General features: G+C 31.9%; 2 protein-coding genes across 3 annotated transcripts in view; both read left to right on the top strand.

The window, feature by feature from the left end:
* The window catches only part of LOC100167403 (brain-specific angiogenesis inhibitor 1-associated protein 2-like protein 2), a 121,627-nt gene extending 108,126 nt beyond the window's left edge, over nt 1-13,501 (top strand). The window contains exons 5-15 of one of the 2 annotated variants that reach the window (XR_003838911.1): nt 985-1,056; nt 1,634-1,771; nt 3,002-3,067; nt 3,147-3,338; nt 3,423-3,639; nt 4,102-4,272; nt 4,334-4,439; nt 4,541-4,700; nt 5,146-5,456; nt 7,223-8,426; nt 13,271-13,501. Coding sequence is in view for 1 of the 2 variants with exons in the window: in XM_029486501.1 (XP_029342361.1) it covers nt 985-1,056; nt 1,634-1,771; nt 3,002-3,067; nt 3,147-3,338; nt 3,423-3,639; nt 4,102-4,272; nt 4,334-4,439; nt 4,541-4,700; nt 5,146-5,456; nt 7,223-8,372 (2,583 nt within the window). In the remaining variant the exon portion in view is untranslated. The remainder of the gene's footprint in view (nt 1-984; nt 1,057-1,633; nt 1,772-3,001; nt 3,068-3,146; nt 3,339-3,422; nt 3,640-4,101; nt 4,273-4,333; nt 4,440-4,540; nt 4,701-5,145; nt 5,457-7,222; nt 8,427-13,270) is intronic. The other variant, XM_029486501.1, reaches the window with a different exon arrangement.
* LOC100570590 (fatty acid synthase) overlaps nt 12,608-18,810 on the top strand; it is a 14,961-nt gene continuing 8,758 nt past the window's right edge. Inside the window, exon 1 of the mRNA XM_008181346.3 lies at nt 12,608-12,612. Coding sequence (XP_008179568.1) covers nt 12,608-12,612 — 5 coding nt within the window. The remainder of the gene's footprint in view (nt 12,613-18,810) is intronic.

The raw sequence follows: 18,810 nt of genomic DNA on the forward strand, positions 1-18,810 counted from the left end.
TAAAGTTTTGACACTAATTGTTTAATAGGTGATTGATTAAAAAAAAAAAACAAAAATAATTTTATTAATGTGCAATATGACTTGTTTTAAATAAATTCATAGTAATATGATTAGAACTAATATATATACATAAATACATAATTATACTAATGTATTGCATTGTGTATTACAATATAATCAATTATAATTCTACAGATTGCTACATCAATATTGCTAACACAATATTGTGCAATAAACAAATACCTATGCAATTTTCGTATAAAATTAATAATTATCAATCAATCAATTTTCATAATATACGCCGAAATATAAAAATAAAACCACTCATGTATACCTATTTTATTACTATATTGTATTTGTCAATCTAGCTATGTCATGAATCTCAGATCAATATTTATTGAACCGTTCCTATTGTGTAATGAATTTTAACGCATCAATAAATAAGTAACGATGTACCTAGTATCTACTATTTAAAATACAAGTCTGACTTAACGTCGATGTTGTGTACACAATATTTCAATGGTCGTATTGTTTAAAAAAAAAACCCGTATTTTTTTAGGAATAAATATTAGGTACTTCAAAAATAGTCAAGCAAATCATAAAAAATACACGTTTTACAAATTTGATTTTGGTGATAATTGCTGTACCATAATAATGACAAACGACCAACGACAAACAATACAATATATTATTATATGGATATTTGGATTTGCATTTGCGTTTGGATTTTTTTTTTTAATTGAAACATCGGTCACACACTCACACAATACGTTTCGCGTTAATCAACATTAAATAATATATAAACATTTATAATGTGTAAAAGGTGTTACCGCCATGTAAAATAATGTAGAACATTTATTGTAATGTTATAAAATCTCAAATTCACCTACGTCGCATTGTTTGGAGAGTGTAAAAATAATATTTTGCTAGTCATTATATTTTACGGAGCTCATGTATATTAATATCGTTTTGTTTTGTTTTTAGCTGAAAGCGTTTTATGTGGATTTGCTATTGCCGCTGGAGACAAATCTCGAAAAGGATACCAAAGTTGTACAGGTAAAGGATTATTATTCTACTCTATAGTGCTACACATATAAATACTGATAAAAAAAAAAACTTTAGGTACCTACAATGCTACAATGTACATTGTACATGCGTCAATTATTTTAATAACGTTATGGATGGGTTTTGACTTTTGGGTTCTATAACGAGTAATTTTTTTTTACCATCGGAAACTGTGGACTAAAACGGGCATAATATTAGTATCCCTCGTCCCTCCTTCTCCATTTCGATCACTATAATTCATGTGTACCATTAAAAGTAAACGTGGAAAAATGTATATTACAATAATAATGCGTATCTGATATTTGGTACGGAATAACGAATATATGTATATTATATGCCCGTATAATAATATGTGTATAATATTATAATATTATACACCTTTACTATATTACGAGGTGCGTAGAGAAAATAAAATGTCCCTGTCCAATAAATAATCCAACCCTTTGGTTAGTTTGGTCTGCTGATTAACCCCTTGGTACCATTTTGTTGTTATCTGATGAAATTTAAACGGTAACAACTTTACTTTTATTTTCTATTATATTGTTATTATTATCATTTTATTTTTCAGTCCGAACAAAAACGATTTTTGCAACAACATAAACAAAGATCCGAAAGTTATAGCAAGGCTGCATCAGCTATGAAAAAGTGCCGTAAAAAGCATAAGGTTGGACCCAAAGCAGGATTGGCCATGGATAAAGAAATTAAGGTAACATTTATCGTTATATTTCATCTGCGATATAATGTAATATATTTGATATTTACTTACTTATTAAAAACTTTAAGCTAGTGTTTTTTATAGGAAGTAAACTATAGTTATGCACTTATTATTATTGGCTAAATATCTATTACAACCCTTGAGCTATATACAGAGTGTCCTGTGAGGATATACCCATTAGCCATAGAGGGGGGCTCGCCGTCTAGACAAAAACCGATTTTTTGCCATTTTACCTATTAACTAAATTTTTTTTTTAAAAATCATGAGATTAATGTAAATAAAATATTGAAAAAACAAAATTTTCACAGAAATAAGCTCAATAAAATAGATATTTTAAATTGTTTCAAAAATTAAAAAAAATATTTTTTTTTAACTTTTTTACAGAAAAAATGTAATTAAATTAAAAAATTAAATATGTGTAGTCCTTATATCTGTGAGTCTAATAAAAAAAACAGATTTATGACATATTTATTATCTCAGGAGATATCGCAATGGGTAAATCCACACTGGACACCCCTGTACCTATATACCTTATTTTAACTCTTAATAAGTTTTTAATGAATTGGTAAACAAAAAATAATATTGTAAGTTCTCTACCAACAGAGTTTTATATTATTTATCTTGATACAAATGGTCTAAAATGTGAAAATATGAAAATCTATATATTTTTTTATTTTTTACTCTTGGCATTCTGTAGTTGAAGAAAAAATATCATCATTTTTATACTAAGATAATGCTTGACCAAACATCTGTCGTAAAATATAGCACAATAAATGTCACGGATTTTGATTGAGGGTTGTTGTTTATTTTTTTTTTTTAATGTAAAATGTGTACAACGGTCACTATATAGTCATATAGATGTATGCATTGGCGAGGTTAAACTATGATTATTCAAATGTATTATTGCCGAGTTTTTATTTGTTTGGCACCGTAAAGCCCGAATGTGTCGGAAGATAAAAATTATTACCAGCCCATTGAAGATGCTCATTGTTTGAAAAGTACACACTTCGTTTTATAAAATACCAGGGACTTTTCTCGTTATTGCTATGCAAAAATATCATACAACGTGCAAAATGTTTTGTTTGTAACGGATTTACATAAACAAAACAAAATCAAATCCTCTATATAAAACCTCTGAATAGTATACCTACTCGTCGTAATTATTTTTGATAAACATTATGACAATGGGTTTTAATCTTTTTTTTTGTATACACTATACAGACTATGCAAATCCTAGAAGAAGAAAAATCTAAATTGGATAACTTTTGCGAACAAAGTTTGAAAAATGTTAGTATCATTTTATTAATGTTAGTATAATCATATTTGATAATGTATGTTAAAATACTGTGAAATTTTTATTTATAAGGCCATGACACAGGAGAGACGTAGATATGGTTTCGTGTTAGAAAGACAGTGTTCGTTGGTTAAACACTGTCTAGCGTATCATACCAACACCCAGTCAATGTACGATGAACATCTTAATGATTGGCTCGATGTGGCTAAGTCTCGAGAACGATTGCCAGAATCTGTTGAAACCATGTTTGCAACAAAACTTCGAGTAAGTTAAAATCTATTTGGGTGAAAAAATGTATTTACTTTAGGTTCTCACTGATCATTTATATTATCAATGTGAATATTATAGCAAGTAAGCTTCTGGCTGGATGATGATGTTAGTTCTCCACGAATCGACGACGATAGGATTTCGATGTCATCACAATTGAGAAAAACGAAATCAATGGATGCGTCTTGCTTGGATGTTCGAGCCATGAATGATATATCCAGTCCGGTTTTAAATTATCCGCTTTCTAGAGCCAAATCAGATTTCAATTTGAACGCATCATCGCAGTCGCTGAACAGAAGTATATATATAACTATATTTGATAATACTCTTCAACATGATATGTATAAATGTATATTATCATAATATTATCACGGCGTTCAATGTATGTATAGGACATGTTGAAATTGGTTCAGTGTTAATAATGTAAATTGTGTTTTACACCTATTCATATTTATTGATCACCCCGGGTAGTGTATGACATATATAATATACATATTAATTTAAACACCCCTAAGCATTGTTTCAACTCATCGTGATTCTAAAATTTAAATTATTCCTTGATTAAGGATTCAGTTGTTATTGCTGACTTACGATATTTACATTTATTGATTTTTCGCACTACACGCTAAAAACGTATTAACATTTCGATATTAATTTAGAACATTCCATGTTGAGTTTCGAGCAGTGCGAATTAATTTATTATTGGATTATACTGCCATGCATGTCGAATTTCACTGATCGAACTATTGTCAAATTTCAGTGGAGAACGGTTCGAGTCCGGGAAATAATGGATCCAGACCAAAGTCGATGGCAGTAGTTGATAACGGATGGGAATCTCAGGGTGCAAATCTTGTGCAAGCCACACATGCTTATCTGTCGAGCGGTGAAAATCAACTAAGCTTCCACGAAGGAGACACAATCGCTATATCAGGTAAGTTTAATGTTTAAAAACTCATCGTAGTGATTTAAAAATGACATGCTTTACGTTTTAGGGGAACGAAACAAAGGATGGCAATTTGGAGAGAACTTACGTACTCAGTGTAGTGGTTGGTTCCCGTTAACGTATACCGAACCCGTAATGGAGGACTCAGTCTTTTCGTAAGTGTGCATAGTTAAAATGAAAACGTTCTGCGGATGTATCAATTATGGGATTATATGACACGTTTATATATGTTGTTGGTTTTTTTTTTCGTTGACAGGGACTCGCCGTCATCATATCGACGAAAGGATTCCATGGGCCAGTCCACCGTCTCGAACCACAACAGAAGTGAATCGGCAACCATCGGCAAACAAAACCGTTATCAAACTACAACACTTACGAGATTCGGTGATTCTTTGTCTCACAGAAATCCATATCCGGTAAGCTATTATCAACAGCAACTTTTCATAATTATTCTATTGTACTGTCTAAGCAGTGAGGACTACTTTTCTGCTGATAATATGTTCTACAACATGTTTATATTAATTCTGGCCCTTCTTCGAACACAATTACTACGTTTGCGTTATAATATAGACAATATGTGTCAATTAAATATATTTTAAAACTACTAAATATTTTTATATTTTTCGAGAACCTCTTCAACATTTTTTAACCTCACTACAAAACGATTCTCTCCCCCGTAGAAATGATATAATATTTTTTAATACGTTTAAATTGAAAGATAATAATATCACGTGGCGTCTTAATAGACATAATATTATACCACATAAATGTACGCACTACCATTCATCCGTTAACTCGTTGTTATAAAATAATTCTTTAATCAATAACTAAAAATGGTAAAATGGTTATTTTTGCGTACAGGCACGGTCCAGGGCCAACAGTAGATCGAATGGTTACGGGATAAACTCGCACGGGCCTCCGCCTCCGTCCGTTCCTGCTCCAGTAGTGCCTCGTCAGTATGGAGGGCACATACCACCCCCGGTCGCGTTTTTCCCACCACCACCGCAGACATTGCCACCTGCACCAGGAAAACCAATCGCTATCGACAAGAGAACCGGTGGAGTTCACCACCAACACGGTAACGCGAGCTTGCACAGCAGCAACGACAGCGGTTTCAGTAACGATCCGCCGCCGGCGCCCGAAATTGACTATTCGGATGACGAAAACGCGAGGTATATCTCATCATTGCTAATCATATTATTTTATCGTAGTTGTTGGAACCATAACATTAATGTATCGCTTAACATTATCATATGCATGCGCCTTAGTTCCGTAGTACCTATGATTTTTGATTAAAACAAAACCATAAAAATAATATGCTATTATCATAACTGTATTTATGTTAAGTGAACAAGCATGAGCCTAACACAGTATAAATATGTAACATAATACCAACTGTCCTACTATAAAAACATTTTATAAAAAATTAAACAAAACGCACATTGATCTACTTTATAAAATATATATATTTAAAAAAAAAACTGGTGATAATTAATAAAGTCACTATGCTGTACATAGTAGAATTCGAGTGACAATGTACCTCATTGAGTACGTCACTGCAGTAATGGATGTGTTTAATTTAAATTTAATGATAGATCATTAGGTACATATGTAAAAACGATTCTGAGCGGGACAGTCTTCTGATAGCGTCTATGTTTCTAAGGATGTTGTATAATGGATTTATAATATTATAAGACATTTTTTTTCTATTAGTTATATAATATATTATTGTAGGTTGAACTAATTATTGTTATTAACAACATCACATACAATAATATAATGTTGATTTTTGTAATATTATTTCTTATAATATTATTGGCCGTTATTAACTTAATAGCCAATATCAATGTACTGTAGAATAGTATAAATATATATCTTCATATCTTGTACCCATTCCCAGCGTCCCTACACGCATGTATAAATAAAAATTAAATGATATAATATATAGATATTTGAACCATTTTCTCTGTATTTAATTTTATTCTAATATTATTAATTAAAACACACTTTTGGAATTTAAATCAAATCCAATTACATCCAAGCTGCTCGGTGTTTATGTATTAAGCTTATATTAAAACTGCTTAGAACCACATTCTCGTGCACATTAGGTATAGTACGTAGGCATGTGAACCACGATGATAACCTGATTTCCACATATTAATATAATATTATTATCGCTTTATGCAGTTGTACCTATACCTAATAATAATAATGATAATATTATGTTCGAGCTAATGTATTCCTCGGGACGATTTAACAATAATCGTGATTATGAATAAGTCTGGTATTATTGGATATGTATAGTTATAAACGAGAATAATACGCGTTCGTTACCAGTTAACAGCCGACGACGTTTATGTAATTCCATAAACAGCTGTACAATCAATTATCATAAGCTACCGGTACCGTATGGAAAACATTGCAATGGTAGTGCACCGCGACTAAAAGAAACCGTACCAGCTGTGTTTAATCGTCTTTAATCGGCCGAATAAATATATTCCAACCGAGGACAACTCTCGAGACTTACGCGGCGGAATAGTCCAACAACAGACGGACAAATACATAATAATATAACATTTTAATTACGACCAAAACAGAAAAATAATTAATCAATAATAGGTATAATAATTAATTATAATATGCATAATAACAACAATTGTAATAACTGCAATAACAAAAATTAACCAATGCGGTTGGTGAAGGCGCCTCTAATACCTATAATGTATTATATTTTACACGAGTCTTATAGGCTCGTATAGCTATATATTATAACGTGTAACCGAGTACGGGGTAGTATCTAAGTAACCGTGGTTACGGGAAATGTTCACCCTGCGCTGCGCGGCTTGAGGCGCGGAGGTGATGGTGTTGGTTGTGGTGTTGGTGTTGCTCATATAAGTTCGTGTTATTAATGTAACCGAGTATGATGTTTCTAAACCAGAACGATCAAAGATCCGAAGAAGGACGCGCGTTCCAAACAAGCTGCGTCTTACAGTAGGTCACCCGAAGAGGACCGCGGTTACCATCGTCCAGGTCATCATCACAGCCAGACGTTGACGATGACGATGGGCGGACGACAGTCAACGGGAACGATGAAGTCGTCGTACAACGGCGGTGGCCAAGGCATGAACACTGGCAGGCGGAACACCGGCACGTCGTCCATGCGGCAGAGCACAAGTGTCGGCCACCTGTCGTCGTTTGGCGGTGACGGAAACTCGCTGTCCAGGCAGGTGAATTCTGCGTACGATAACGAAGACGACGACGGGGGCACCATGCAGGGCAAGAAGATCAAGAGGACAAAGTCCATGTGGAAGTTCAAGAAGTCCGGTTCGAGCGACGAAGTGCTGTTGACCGGCATGTCCATGTGGAAGCACAGGTCACTGGTGGACGTGAACGCCGCGGACGCGGAGGATCAGCAGCAGCTGCAGCACAACAACAGTTACAACAACAAGTCGTCGGCGGGCACGCCGGTCGCCAACAAGAAGTTTACGGTGGCGTCGCGGGACATCGACATAGCCGCGGACGACGACGACAGCCAAACGATAATGAACGGTGGCGTGGGCGGCGGGTCGTCGACGGTGCGGCGGATGACGTACGACAACCGTAAACAGCAGCCGCAGCAACAGCAACAGCAACCACTGCAGCAGCATCGGAGCAGGAGATCGTCCTCGTCGAGTTTCGGCGGCGGCGATGACTCCGAGTCGTGCATCGTGGTAGATGATCACTTGAAGGACGTCAGATCGGCACCACCTGCTCCAGCCAGCCTGTTGCCCAGGACCCGATTGATCAAGCAGACGGCCGGAAAAGACGGTCAAGGGAACGGTGGCATGCAGCCGCCGTCCGCGGCCGCGCACCAACATCACCACAAGCACCACCACAACCAGCAACCGGCCACCATGATGATGATGATGCCGCCACCTCCGCCGCCGCCTCCCGCTGTCCGGACCGCGACTGCGGACGACGGGTACGCGCAACACGACTCGGACGCGGACGTCCGATTTGAGAGCTCCAAACTGCAGACGTTCAAGTACATCAATGCGACGCACAACGACGGCTGGTACGACTCGTGGGGAGAGAAGCGAAAGAAGTAGGATGCCAAAGGTAAAACCCCGCCTCCGTATACGACTTATCGGCGTATAAAATATGTACATAATATTATAATCTTCTATATATTAATAATGGCAATCTTTGTGTGAAAACGATCCGTGGCCAAGTCTTAGTTCTTAAATTTGGTTCATAGGATAGGACCATATGATAGAATTTCCCTACACCTCGAAATCAGTTTCTTAATTTTTAATTTTAAAGAGGGGCTCTTACTGTAGGGTTTTGTCTGTTCACGAAAAAAAAAATATTATTTTTGTTTGTATCTACAATAACTATAATATCTATAAGTTATAATACATATACGGTTGCCATCGCAGGTTATAGAAAAAAAAATAGTTATTATGATTTTATATTATTTTAGACCTGTATTTTTATATTCGGTCAATACCAGCCAAATTAATGTATATACATTTAATGGAGGTTAATACAGGGTAAAACCCCTGGCATTATTCAATTTGCCACGAAAAATGCAAATCAGCTATAATATTATTAATACATATATATCTACTATATAAAATCAAAGGATTAAAACGGACGAACCTTTCGAAAAATTGTCGTCAATAGATTCAGCAAGTTTTTTTTTATTACTTACTTTCTACTTAACAACACATACATGTTGGATACTGTATCATTTTAGATTCTGAGCGGAGCGAGAGACTGTATTGATTTTACAATGAAGTGTGTCTTTTTTCTTATCTGTCTGTCAGCAATATTTTAGATAGTAAAAATGCTCCGATTTTCAAAATCAGCATCTTTCCTAATAGAAAAGTAAATCTATAGTTGGTACTTTTAGGAGGTCAAAATTGAAAACTCCAAGTAGTTTTAAAAAACGTCAAGAAAAACAGAAAAGTGAAAAATTAATTGGTAGGTAATTTTTACGCAAAACCAATTTTCGAAAAAATTTATTTTATTTTATTGGTGTTACTCAGAAATATTTGCCATAGATCCTTGAATTTTTCAGCATTATCTATAATTGGTAACATTTTTGAAATATTAAGTATAAAAACATTTTTTTAATTTTGTAAACTATTTTTCAGTTAGAAATTCATAAAAGTTTATTTTTTCAAAGCTAACATAAGAAATTTAAATGGAAGGTTCCCAACAAATTGTTCTACCTCTATCAAAAAGAAAGAGTTCACCGGAAGTCACGCTATTTAAAGCCATAAGATATTTTAGATGTTTACAAAAACAATTTTTTAACTATTAAATTTTATTATTCATCAATATATAATATTTATCATTATATATTTAAGTACCTATGACACAACGTCTCCGCCCAGAATCGTTTTTCATATACAATGATGATTTATCATCGAATTCAAATATAACACGCACTCATTACAACGACATCACGCTCGACAACTACTGTAAAGCAGAGCGATACCCACTTGTCCGCCTCTTAAAAAAAATCTATATCTCAGAAAAAAAATATATAATATTTTTTTGGACATAATTATTTACAACCGTAATATATTATATTTGGTAAAAATGGCCCGACTAACTGTGTTATAAATCTGTTCAGTTTACATTTAACGGAGCTTAAGAAGGTTCGCATCCACAGAAAATGCCGGGAAAGCACAGCTAGTAATAATATAATATAATACCTATTATGTTAAAATTATAATAATTGTAAAGTACCTACGAAACCCGCAATTGTACATGTGCAACGGCAAAATTCGATTAGTTGGCCCATCACCCTGCGATGGCTAAACGTCAGCAAGCAAAGTATAGGTACCTTATAAAGTTATAACACACCATGCGGCATAGCATTATTATTTAATTTTAATGAGATTCTAACACATAAATTATTGTATAAAACAATATTATTATTATTGATTTAAATTCCGGGATTCTACGGTCTGCGATAATACGGTTCACGAATAATCTTTTCCGGAATTATACGGTCTGAGATCTTATGGTCCGTGTAAATATGGTCCAATCATATTATTATGCATTCCGAAATTTAACGACCCGTGCGATTATTTTCTGAGATTTTACGTGCGTCCGGAACGGATGTATTACCTATATTATTAGAACTGTCATCCGTTTCAATGAAATGCCGAGTTTAACCACGTTCAAACGGTTCACTCTAGATGTGCTTTTTGGATGAAATAATATGTAAAATATAATTAATAACAATCAAATAGTGTAGACAAGACTTTATCAAAAGTAATTGTGGTTCACATTGAACGAAAAACAATCGGTAAGTACCCAGGTCCAACTTTTGTTCTGCCCATTCAGTGGATCGCATCTTCTTTGAATCTACAAAATGATCATATTCAGTGATAGGTAGTTAGTTTTTTTTTTGTAAATAGTTTTATAGTGTTTTTTCAATTTAAGATAACATAATATATATTGCTTTTCTATTACCTAGTGCCTACGTAAAAACGTTATTTTATTTATTGATTATTCGACTCGGTCATTTGCGTAATCTTCATAAAATCGCACGTGGCCACATATTATCTAGTTTTTCGTTCGACTTATAAGAATTGGTACTTACTTAATTTTTGTCGGCACTATTCTCAAACAAATATTTTATAATTCTTATCCGTTTCACTATCTTTTTTTTTTTATAGATAAGTTGTCAGTTTGGCAGTTTTTTTAGGCCTTGACAATCCAAATGATCTTATGTACAATGTACATACTATCAATATAATACCATATTAAATCGAGAGAGGCCGCCGTATAGAAGGGATTTATTTATTTTCTTGTTTTTTGTATATAATTCAATTCGACAGATCTATAAAATGATCACTATATATATATGTAGTACCTATACGTACGGCGTACCTATACTATTATTTATTGCGTTGTTTATCATCGTTTACATAAACAACCACGAGACGTGAGACGTCGTAAATTTGTACAGTCAAATTATAGTCGACGTCGGTGTTGGCGGAGGAGAGTTGGTAAACAAACGGCCTTTATAATTCGGTTAAGGTGCGTCTCGTATACAAGTTTACAACAGACGACGCAGTTCTACACTTCTACGCTGGTGTCTATACATTTGTATGTACTACAGCGGCAAGAGACCCGACGAGCCTATTTTATCCGATACAAATTCTGACTTACGATCAAACGGCGAACTTTAACGCAATTACTGTTATCAATTAAGTCTTGGAGAGCGAAGCAAACATTTTATGAGTGTCAGTACAAGCGTAAAAGTAGTATAGCGTTAGTATTTTAGTACCTATACCCAGTATCAGTGTTAGTACCTGCCACCTACCTAGTAGTGGGTAGTAATGTAGTATATCATTGCTAACTATTTGTATGTCATAATAATGATAATATTACGGCCAATATTTATTCAGTGCGCATAATAGACTGTTTTATTCAATGTTGTTTTCGTTTTATTTATTATTTTTTTTATTTTAAACTGACATCGAGCTACGCGCGTTGTTCTATTGATAATAAAAAAACGCATTATGCCGTTTCGAGTTAGTTTGTTTTGTTTTGGAACATTTGAACGGGACAAAGTGGTTCGCAAATAAAACTATACAATAACAGCGTTGTAAAAACAACGAAAAATTGCATCACAGCATTTTGAACGTTAAAACCTATTAAAACAATTAAGTGTACATTTTTTTTTACGGTTGAAATCGTGTTGTCTTTTATTATGGTGCATTGTATATTTGTATCATTGGAATTAAAATCAATATTTTATTTAATGGGTTGATATTCGTACACCATACATGACACACGACGGTCGTTTGTTGTTCTTATAGAAAGTATATTTTGCTTTTTATGTTTAAACTTTAAATGTAAATGTAAATAAAATATAATATTTTATATGCATGTATAAGTACAAGTTAACAAAAACAAAACTACTCATAGGATAAAAAAAATCGTCAACGACGAAAATTCTATGGTTATAAACTTATAAACGAACATAATATATACAATAGATACACATAGATGACTTTCAAATGTACATTTTGAACATGAATAATATTTTAAATTTCGTTAAATTTAGCTTTTTAATCTGAGTAAAGTTAATAGTTCGAAACGAAACGAAACGAAAAGAAAAAATACGTACCACACTTTCTATTATTTTCAATCTTAAATTATTCCTCTCGTGGTCAACAAATTACAAATTACAATGCATACCTATATTATTCGCGTTATGTGCATATTGAAGTAACTTTATATACCATAGCTGGGAATATTATTGATAACAATAGAATGAGATGGTTTCCGGCATGTCCAGAGATGGAATAGGATAATGAGGTAACACTGTAATATTTAGGAAGTCACGTCATATTAAATGCGCTCTGAAGGAAGCCGAGGATAGGTAGCCAAAGAAAACGTGATTATCAGAGGTCTCTTCAGTGATGGGTCCAGGGGAAAAAAAGGGAATTTGCCCCTCCTTCGTAAACGCCATAGTTGAGGGTTTCATATTAATTTGGAATTTTAATTTACTTCATTTATATGATAAATTGTAATAGTCAGTGCCTATAGTTATGTACCTATAAGTGGATACCTATATTATTTAATATATACATTTTTTAATAATTATTATATTGATACGATCCGATGGTTTGGTATGAGTACAAGTAGAGATATAGGAATTAAATATTTTATGAGATAAAGACGGAAGAGAAGAAGAAGAAGCCACAGGTGTTTTAATTTGGCAAACTGCCGTGTAGTGGTGTATCTATCCATCACGCACACGTTGCTGCTAGTGTGATACGCCTATACGTCATATGATCTAACCTATGATGGATATTATTATGTAGATACTTTGTTTCGATTTTATCGAAATACCATATAAATATGTATTTAGTGACTTATAACATAGGTCCCTAGTTAATTAATACATGACGTGCTATGTGTGATTTTTATCAATAAATAATAGTACCTAATGATTACGATATTTCAATTTCAGGACGAACGTGTTTGCGACGATCAAACTGCGCAAAACCAACACCAACGACCGGTCAGCGCCGAAGATCATATAATATAATAATATTATTCGCCAGTCGCCACTAACCGAAAAGATCAATCATATAGAAATATTGTATGCCAGCATAATATTTTTATAAATTTTTTTCTACAAGTTACGTTATCAGATTAAGTGAACAATTTTCTTCGAAATATTATATCATAATATTTTATATTATACTATTATTATATTATTATTATAGTTAGTCGTTTTACATACCAGAAAAAAAAAATCACTGTATATACACACTCGATGTATGCAGGCCGAACATTGCTCAACTAATCTAATAGCGTCCGAACTCTATGTGCACACGACCGTTGTTGAAAATGTGTACAGTTAGGTTATATAGGTATGCAATAATATATAAGTATTTATCATAACGTATATTCTAGGTGAGGTTACGCGATTGTAATTTGTTTTTTAACTTCTTTTTTTTTACCAACCAGGCGACCGCCGCCGACCCTTAATAATAAAATATATATATACCAGATACCTATACTGTATAATATTATGTTATTAGGTACCATACGCTTTTATTTTTCAATTCGCTTTCTTTGGCAGATACATACATTAGGTATATTATATTATGTATAGATAATACATAAACCAATGAAATGTCTGATACAATATAGGCTAGCTATAGCTATCAATGCTTACTCGGACCGCGTAAAGGTCAATTATTACTCGTGTCTTTGTCAATAATAACAATGATAATAATATACGCGTCGACACGCTGTTTTAGCCAATTTTAATTTCTTTAATATGGTACACAGAGATTTCAAACACAATTTTGCAAATGTGTACATAGTAATATAGGTAATTATTATATTATATCATAATATTAGGTACCTACTTGATTATTATTTTTTCACGTAGGGTTTTTATTTTTAAACTTTTTGTTTGTTTTATAAAATACGTTATACTACATTTATATATTATAATTATTAGCTATTCTTGCGCTCCGTCCGTATCGAATATTAATATTAGTTATTACAATATATTATATATATATATGTATAGGTAGGAAGGCATTAAACTTTACGGCGTAAAGTCAATACGTCTCTAAGGCAAAGTTTACGCGAGCATATACTATTTATTATTATATAATACGTCATAAACTATATTAAGTATAATAATAATATGGAATCGATTTAATATAATATATATATATCACGAAAAATGATTAGGTACCACCGGTGATATAATATACCTAATATTTTAATAATATTATGTGTTACAATATAGTACCATAATAATTTATCGGATCGGTACATAATATTATTATGCACTATATACACTGCAACCATACATATATATATACTCCGATCTGTACCCATTATAGTAATAATATATTATGTATCATTTCGTGGTGACGTAACGATTCAATCGTAACATCGCCAAAATCGTTATATCCATTGCGCAACTGCAGCACATACTGCACAGACCCTATACTAAATATAATAATATATCACACGTACGTTTACCGATTTCAAACTCGATTCAATACATATAATATCGTAGTAGGTAAGTATACATAAGAAAGACCGAAAAGTTATTGTATTTCGTACCTACAGTCGTTTTCCCAATCTGGTCATCGTCGTCGGAGTCAGAGTCTAAAATAAGCGTAAAGGACAGTGTCGGATTTATCGCGGGGTTGCAGGGGGTAGGTACAATGTACCGGGGCTCGAATACTGAATATGTTTTGGGGGCCTCGGGTTTCAGGTGTCTAGATTTTTCAACTTTGTAGAATGATAGATTGTCAAGGATACCGAATATTGGCCAAGAAAAATAGTCTTTTGAGAAATTAATTGCACCCGTTTATTTTAAAAATAACGCGGACTCAGTTTTATTCCTGTATATAAGTCTTGTGACGATTCGATTTCAAGGAAAACGTAAGCCACGAGGTACTTCCCTATAGTTGAAATGTTTTTTTTTTTTAATCCGTCTTCACTTATATTGCATACCCAAAAAAAGAAGAAAAATATGATTAACGCATTAAATTACTTAAAAAAAGCTTTTTTTTTTTTTTGTTAAGAAGCTTCCAATTTTAATAGGTGCATCCCGGCCTTAGATCCGGCACTGATTCTAAACATGTGTTCAGTTTATTCAAATGTGTGCATTATAAAATACACTGCAGCCTAAAGTCCATCGCGTATATCGTGTCACATCTCATGTCGATAAGTCCATATTATAATCATTTATAATCATTAAAAAATTTTAAAAAAAATAATTTTTGAGGGTCTGCCCAACCGGGTAATAATATTTAAACCATCGTGGTATGCAGTTTATTCGTTAGCGAGTTGTAGTCGTTATGTTGTGTATCGTTAAACTTATCAATTTTGTATGCGCTTTTGTTTTTTGTTTTTAATTTTTCGCCTGTAAATATAATATTATTGACTAATCGTTTATACTATATACAGCCGCTTACTAAAATATTATAATAATATTAAGGTCGGCGTTAATTTTGTGTTTGTTGTTATTATTACCATCGTGGTTATTTGAAAAATAATTTTTATAACAATATTATGATATTAAAATTGCATGTACCTTATGTAAATTATGATTACCGGCAATGTTTAAAAAATATTAAATTTTACTAAAAAAATATTGTTATTTTGGTATCTGTGCAATCGAACATTTTATAATTTGTATCTATAATACAATCTATATAATATAATATTACAATCGCATTATATAATATTATTATATTATTACTATTATAACAGTAATATAATTGTTTCACTGTTTGATAGATTTTTGTATATTGTATAATTATTTTAAAATTTAAATAGGTAGGTACTACCTGCTACTCGTATCTACTATTTTTTTTTTTTTTAATTATTTTTTATGTAAATTGAAGGTACACGGGATATATTATTATTATTATTATTATCATCAATCAAAGAGTCTGGACGGGTAGTGCAAACGGACGTGAAACACTGAAACGTAAATCGTTATTTGCATTAAAAACATTTGCTGAATTTTTAAAAACGTGAAAATTTGGACAAATCTTTTATTGGCTCGACACATATATATTACAACGTATGGTATTTACTTATAATATATTATATATTATTGTACAGTATATATTATATACTGTACAGTTATTGGGCCAGTCATATCGGTCATAGTTTCGTTTTCGAGATACGAGTGTACGACCGTGCCTGACTCTTTTGTTATATCATATTATTATATTATATATTTTTAATCAAATACTGTTATTATAATGTAATCGATAATTAGTTGAAAATGCATAAATATTTTATTCATGTACCTACACGTCTTGTTCTATAAGTTTGCTTATTTCCCATCCGTGTATAACCGTGTTTTGGAGCTGCAGACATAGGAAGTAATCCGAATGAATTACTAATCGAATACCATCTACAAATTTTCTCAATAAGTTTCAAATAATGCAAAAAAATGTTGAATACTATTTTTGTCAGTATTCCAAATACTATTTAGAATACTTTTTACAAACATTTAATTCCTATGAAAATATTATAAATATGTTATTAATATGGTAATACAATAGGTACCATAATATTATTGTTTTTCCTAATGGTTTTCTGGAAATTATTACAATATTAGATATACACATTTTAAATCAACAATTTAATCTTGTGTTTATGGTTTACGTTTAAGTTAATATTTGTGTTTAAAGTGTATTTCATTGAATAGGTAGGTATATAGCAGTTATAGATAATTATTCACTATTAAACTAGGCAGGTAACTGAATTTTAGAGATTTTATACAAATTATGTGTCTTATATTTTGAACATACAATAAAATTATGGAGTAGGTAGGTACACAAAAAAATCGAACCCCCAAATATTTTTATTTTTCATTAATAGGTAGTTATGTTTTTGGTATTTTAGTACATACATTTGTTAATGTATGAATAATATTTGAAACTAAAATATCTCCTTTAATAGAAAAAATAACTTAGAAAACCTATAGGAAATATGTTATTAAATAAGATAAAACAATATAATATACAGAAACAAAAACAACCATACGTTTTTTTAAGTGTTCTATTCTCAAAAAGTATTCGAATATAATAAATTCAAAATATTTATTTTATTCACTTCTTAAATATATTTTACCAATGTCTATAGAGCTATACTTGGTAGGGGGTTAGATAGAATTAATAGGGCTCACCGGCCTTAGGATTCCATACCCATCTACGCCAATTCAATTTAAGTAGGTAGTAGATGAATATTTAACGGATTAAAATGTATTTGTTAGCATTTATTTAAAAAAATATATTGTCTAATATAAGTTTGGGGTAAATAAATATAAAGGTGTAAAATGTAAATAATATACTATTATGGTCTATGCCCTATGGAGAAAATGCACCTAGGGTAGAGGTGTAGTGAAGTAGCCTATACATGGCGCCGTGCACACGGAAAAAAATAATTGGTTGGTTTAACTAAAATTATATGTGTACTAGCTGTAAAATGTAGTTCCGTATGGCATACCCCTACATTTAGTTGCAAGTACCAAACGATTATAGTTGCAAGATTTATAGTTAATATGACTAAAATATGTAGTTGCTAATTTTTCTAACAATATTATTTAGTTAAATCAACTATTATTATATTGTAAATATATAGTTAATACAACCAAAAAAAAAGTTGTTAGTCTTACTATAGCATTAGTCAAGTTTACCAAGTCAATTTTCTGAAACAGCTAAGCTATATAGTTGTCAATTTATCTAACTAAATATTAAGTTAAATCAACTATTGTTTTTTTTTTATTTATAGTAAATAGAACTAAACGTTTTTTAGTCTTTACTATAATTTTAGTCACATTTACAAATCATATGTTTTTGAAATAGCTAAAAAAATATAGTAGCTTTTTTCTAACTATTAGATATAGTCTAATTTCAACTACTAATATTTTTAGGGGTGACCAAGTAAGTAGGAAAAAGAAAGTACAAGGACATGTAAATATAAGCAATAGGTATACCTACATTAAAAAAAAAAAAAAAAAACTGCTTCATAAAGAATAATAAGATATTTATTAATAAAGACACGTTTTTTTTTTACATATTATAAGTAGGTAGGTACATAACATTTTTTACATGTGTTTATGAAGGTAAATAAGACAAACTATTTGAGAGGACACAGTGAACTGTGGGACGTACACAGTCTAATTTTTCAACTGAACAACATAATAATTTTTCAGTTAATTGCACATTATATCTATGCTTGGAAATGTTCATCAAAATATTTATTTTCATAAATCTTACAAATAAAAAATGGTAATATTATTGGTTTGAATAAATATAGATAATATTAGTCCAAAAATTGGTAATATACTTGGATTATCACTATAATTAATTAGAACAGACATATTATTAATATTGTAAGTGGTTCCTTTATAATCAACCCATGAAACAAACATTGCATACTCTAAAAATTTAAAAGGTGAACATAAAAATTCAACTTTACCATACTCGAGCCGTGTTGTCTCCGAAAGAG

This window comes from Acyrthosiphon pisum, chromosome A1 (assembly GCF_005508785.2).
Source record: "Acyrthosiphon pisum isolate AL4f chromosome A1, pea_aphid_22Mar2018_4r6ur, whole genome shotgun sequence".
NCBI lineage: Eukaryota > Metazoa > Arthropoda > Insecta > Hemiptera > Aphididae > Acyrthosiphon > Acyrthosiphon pisum.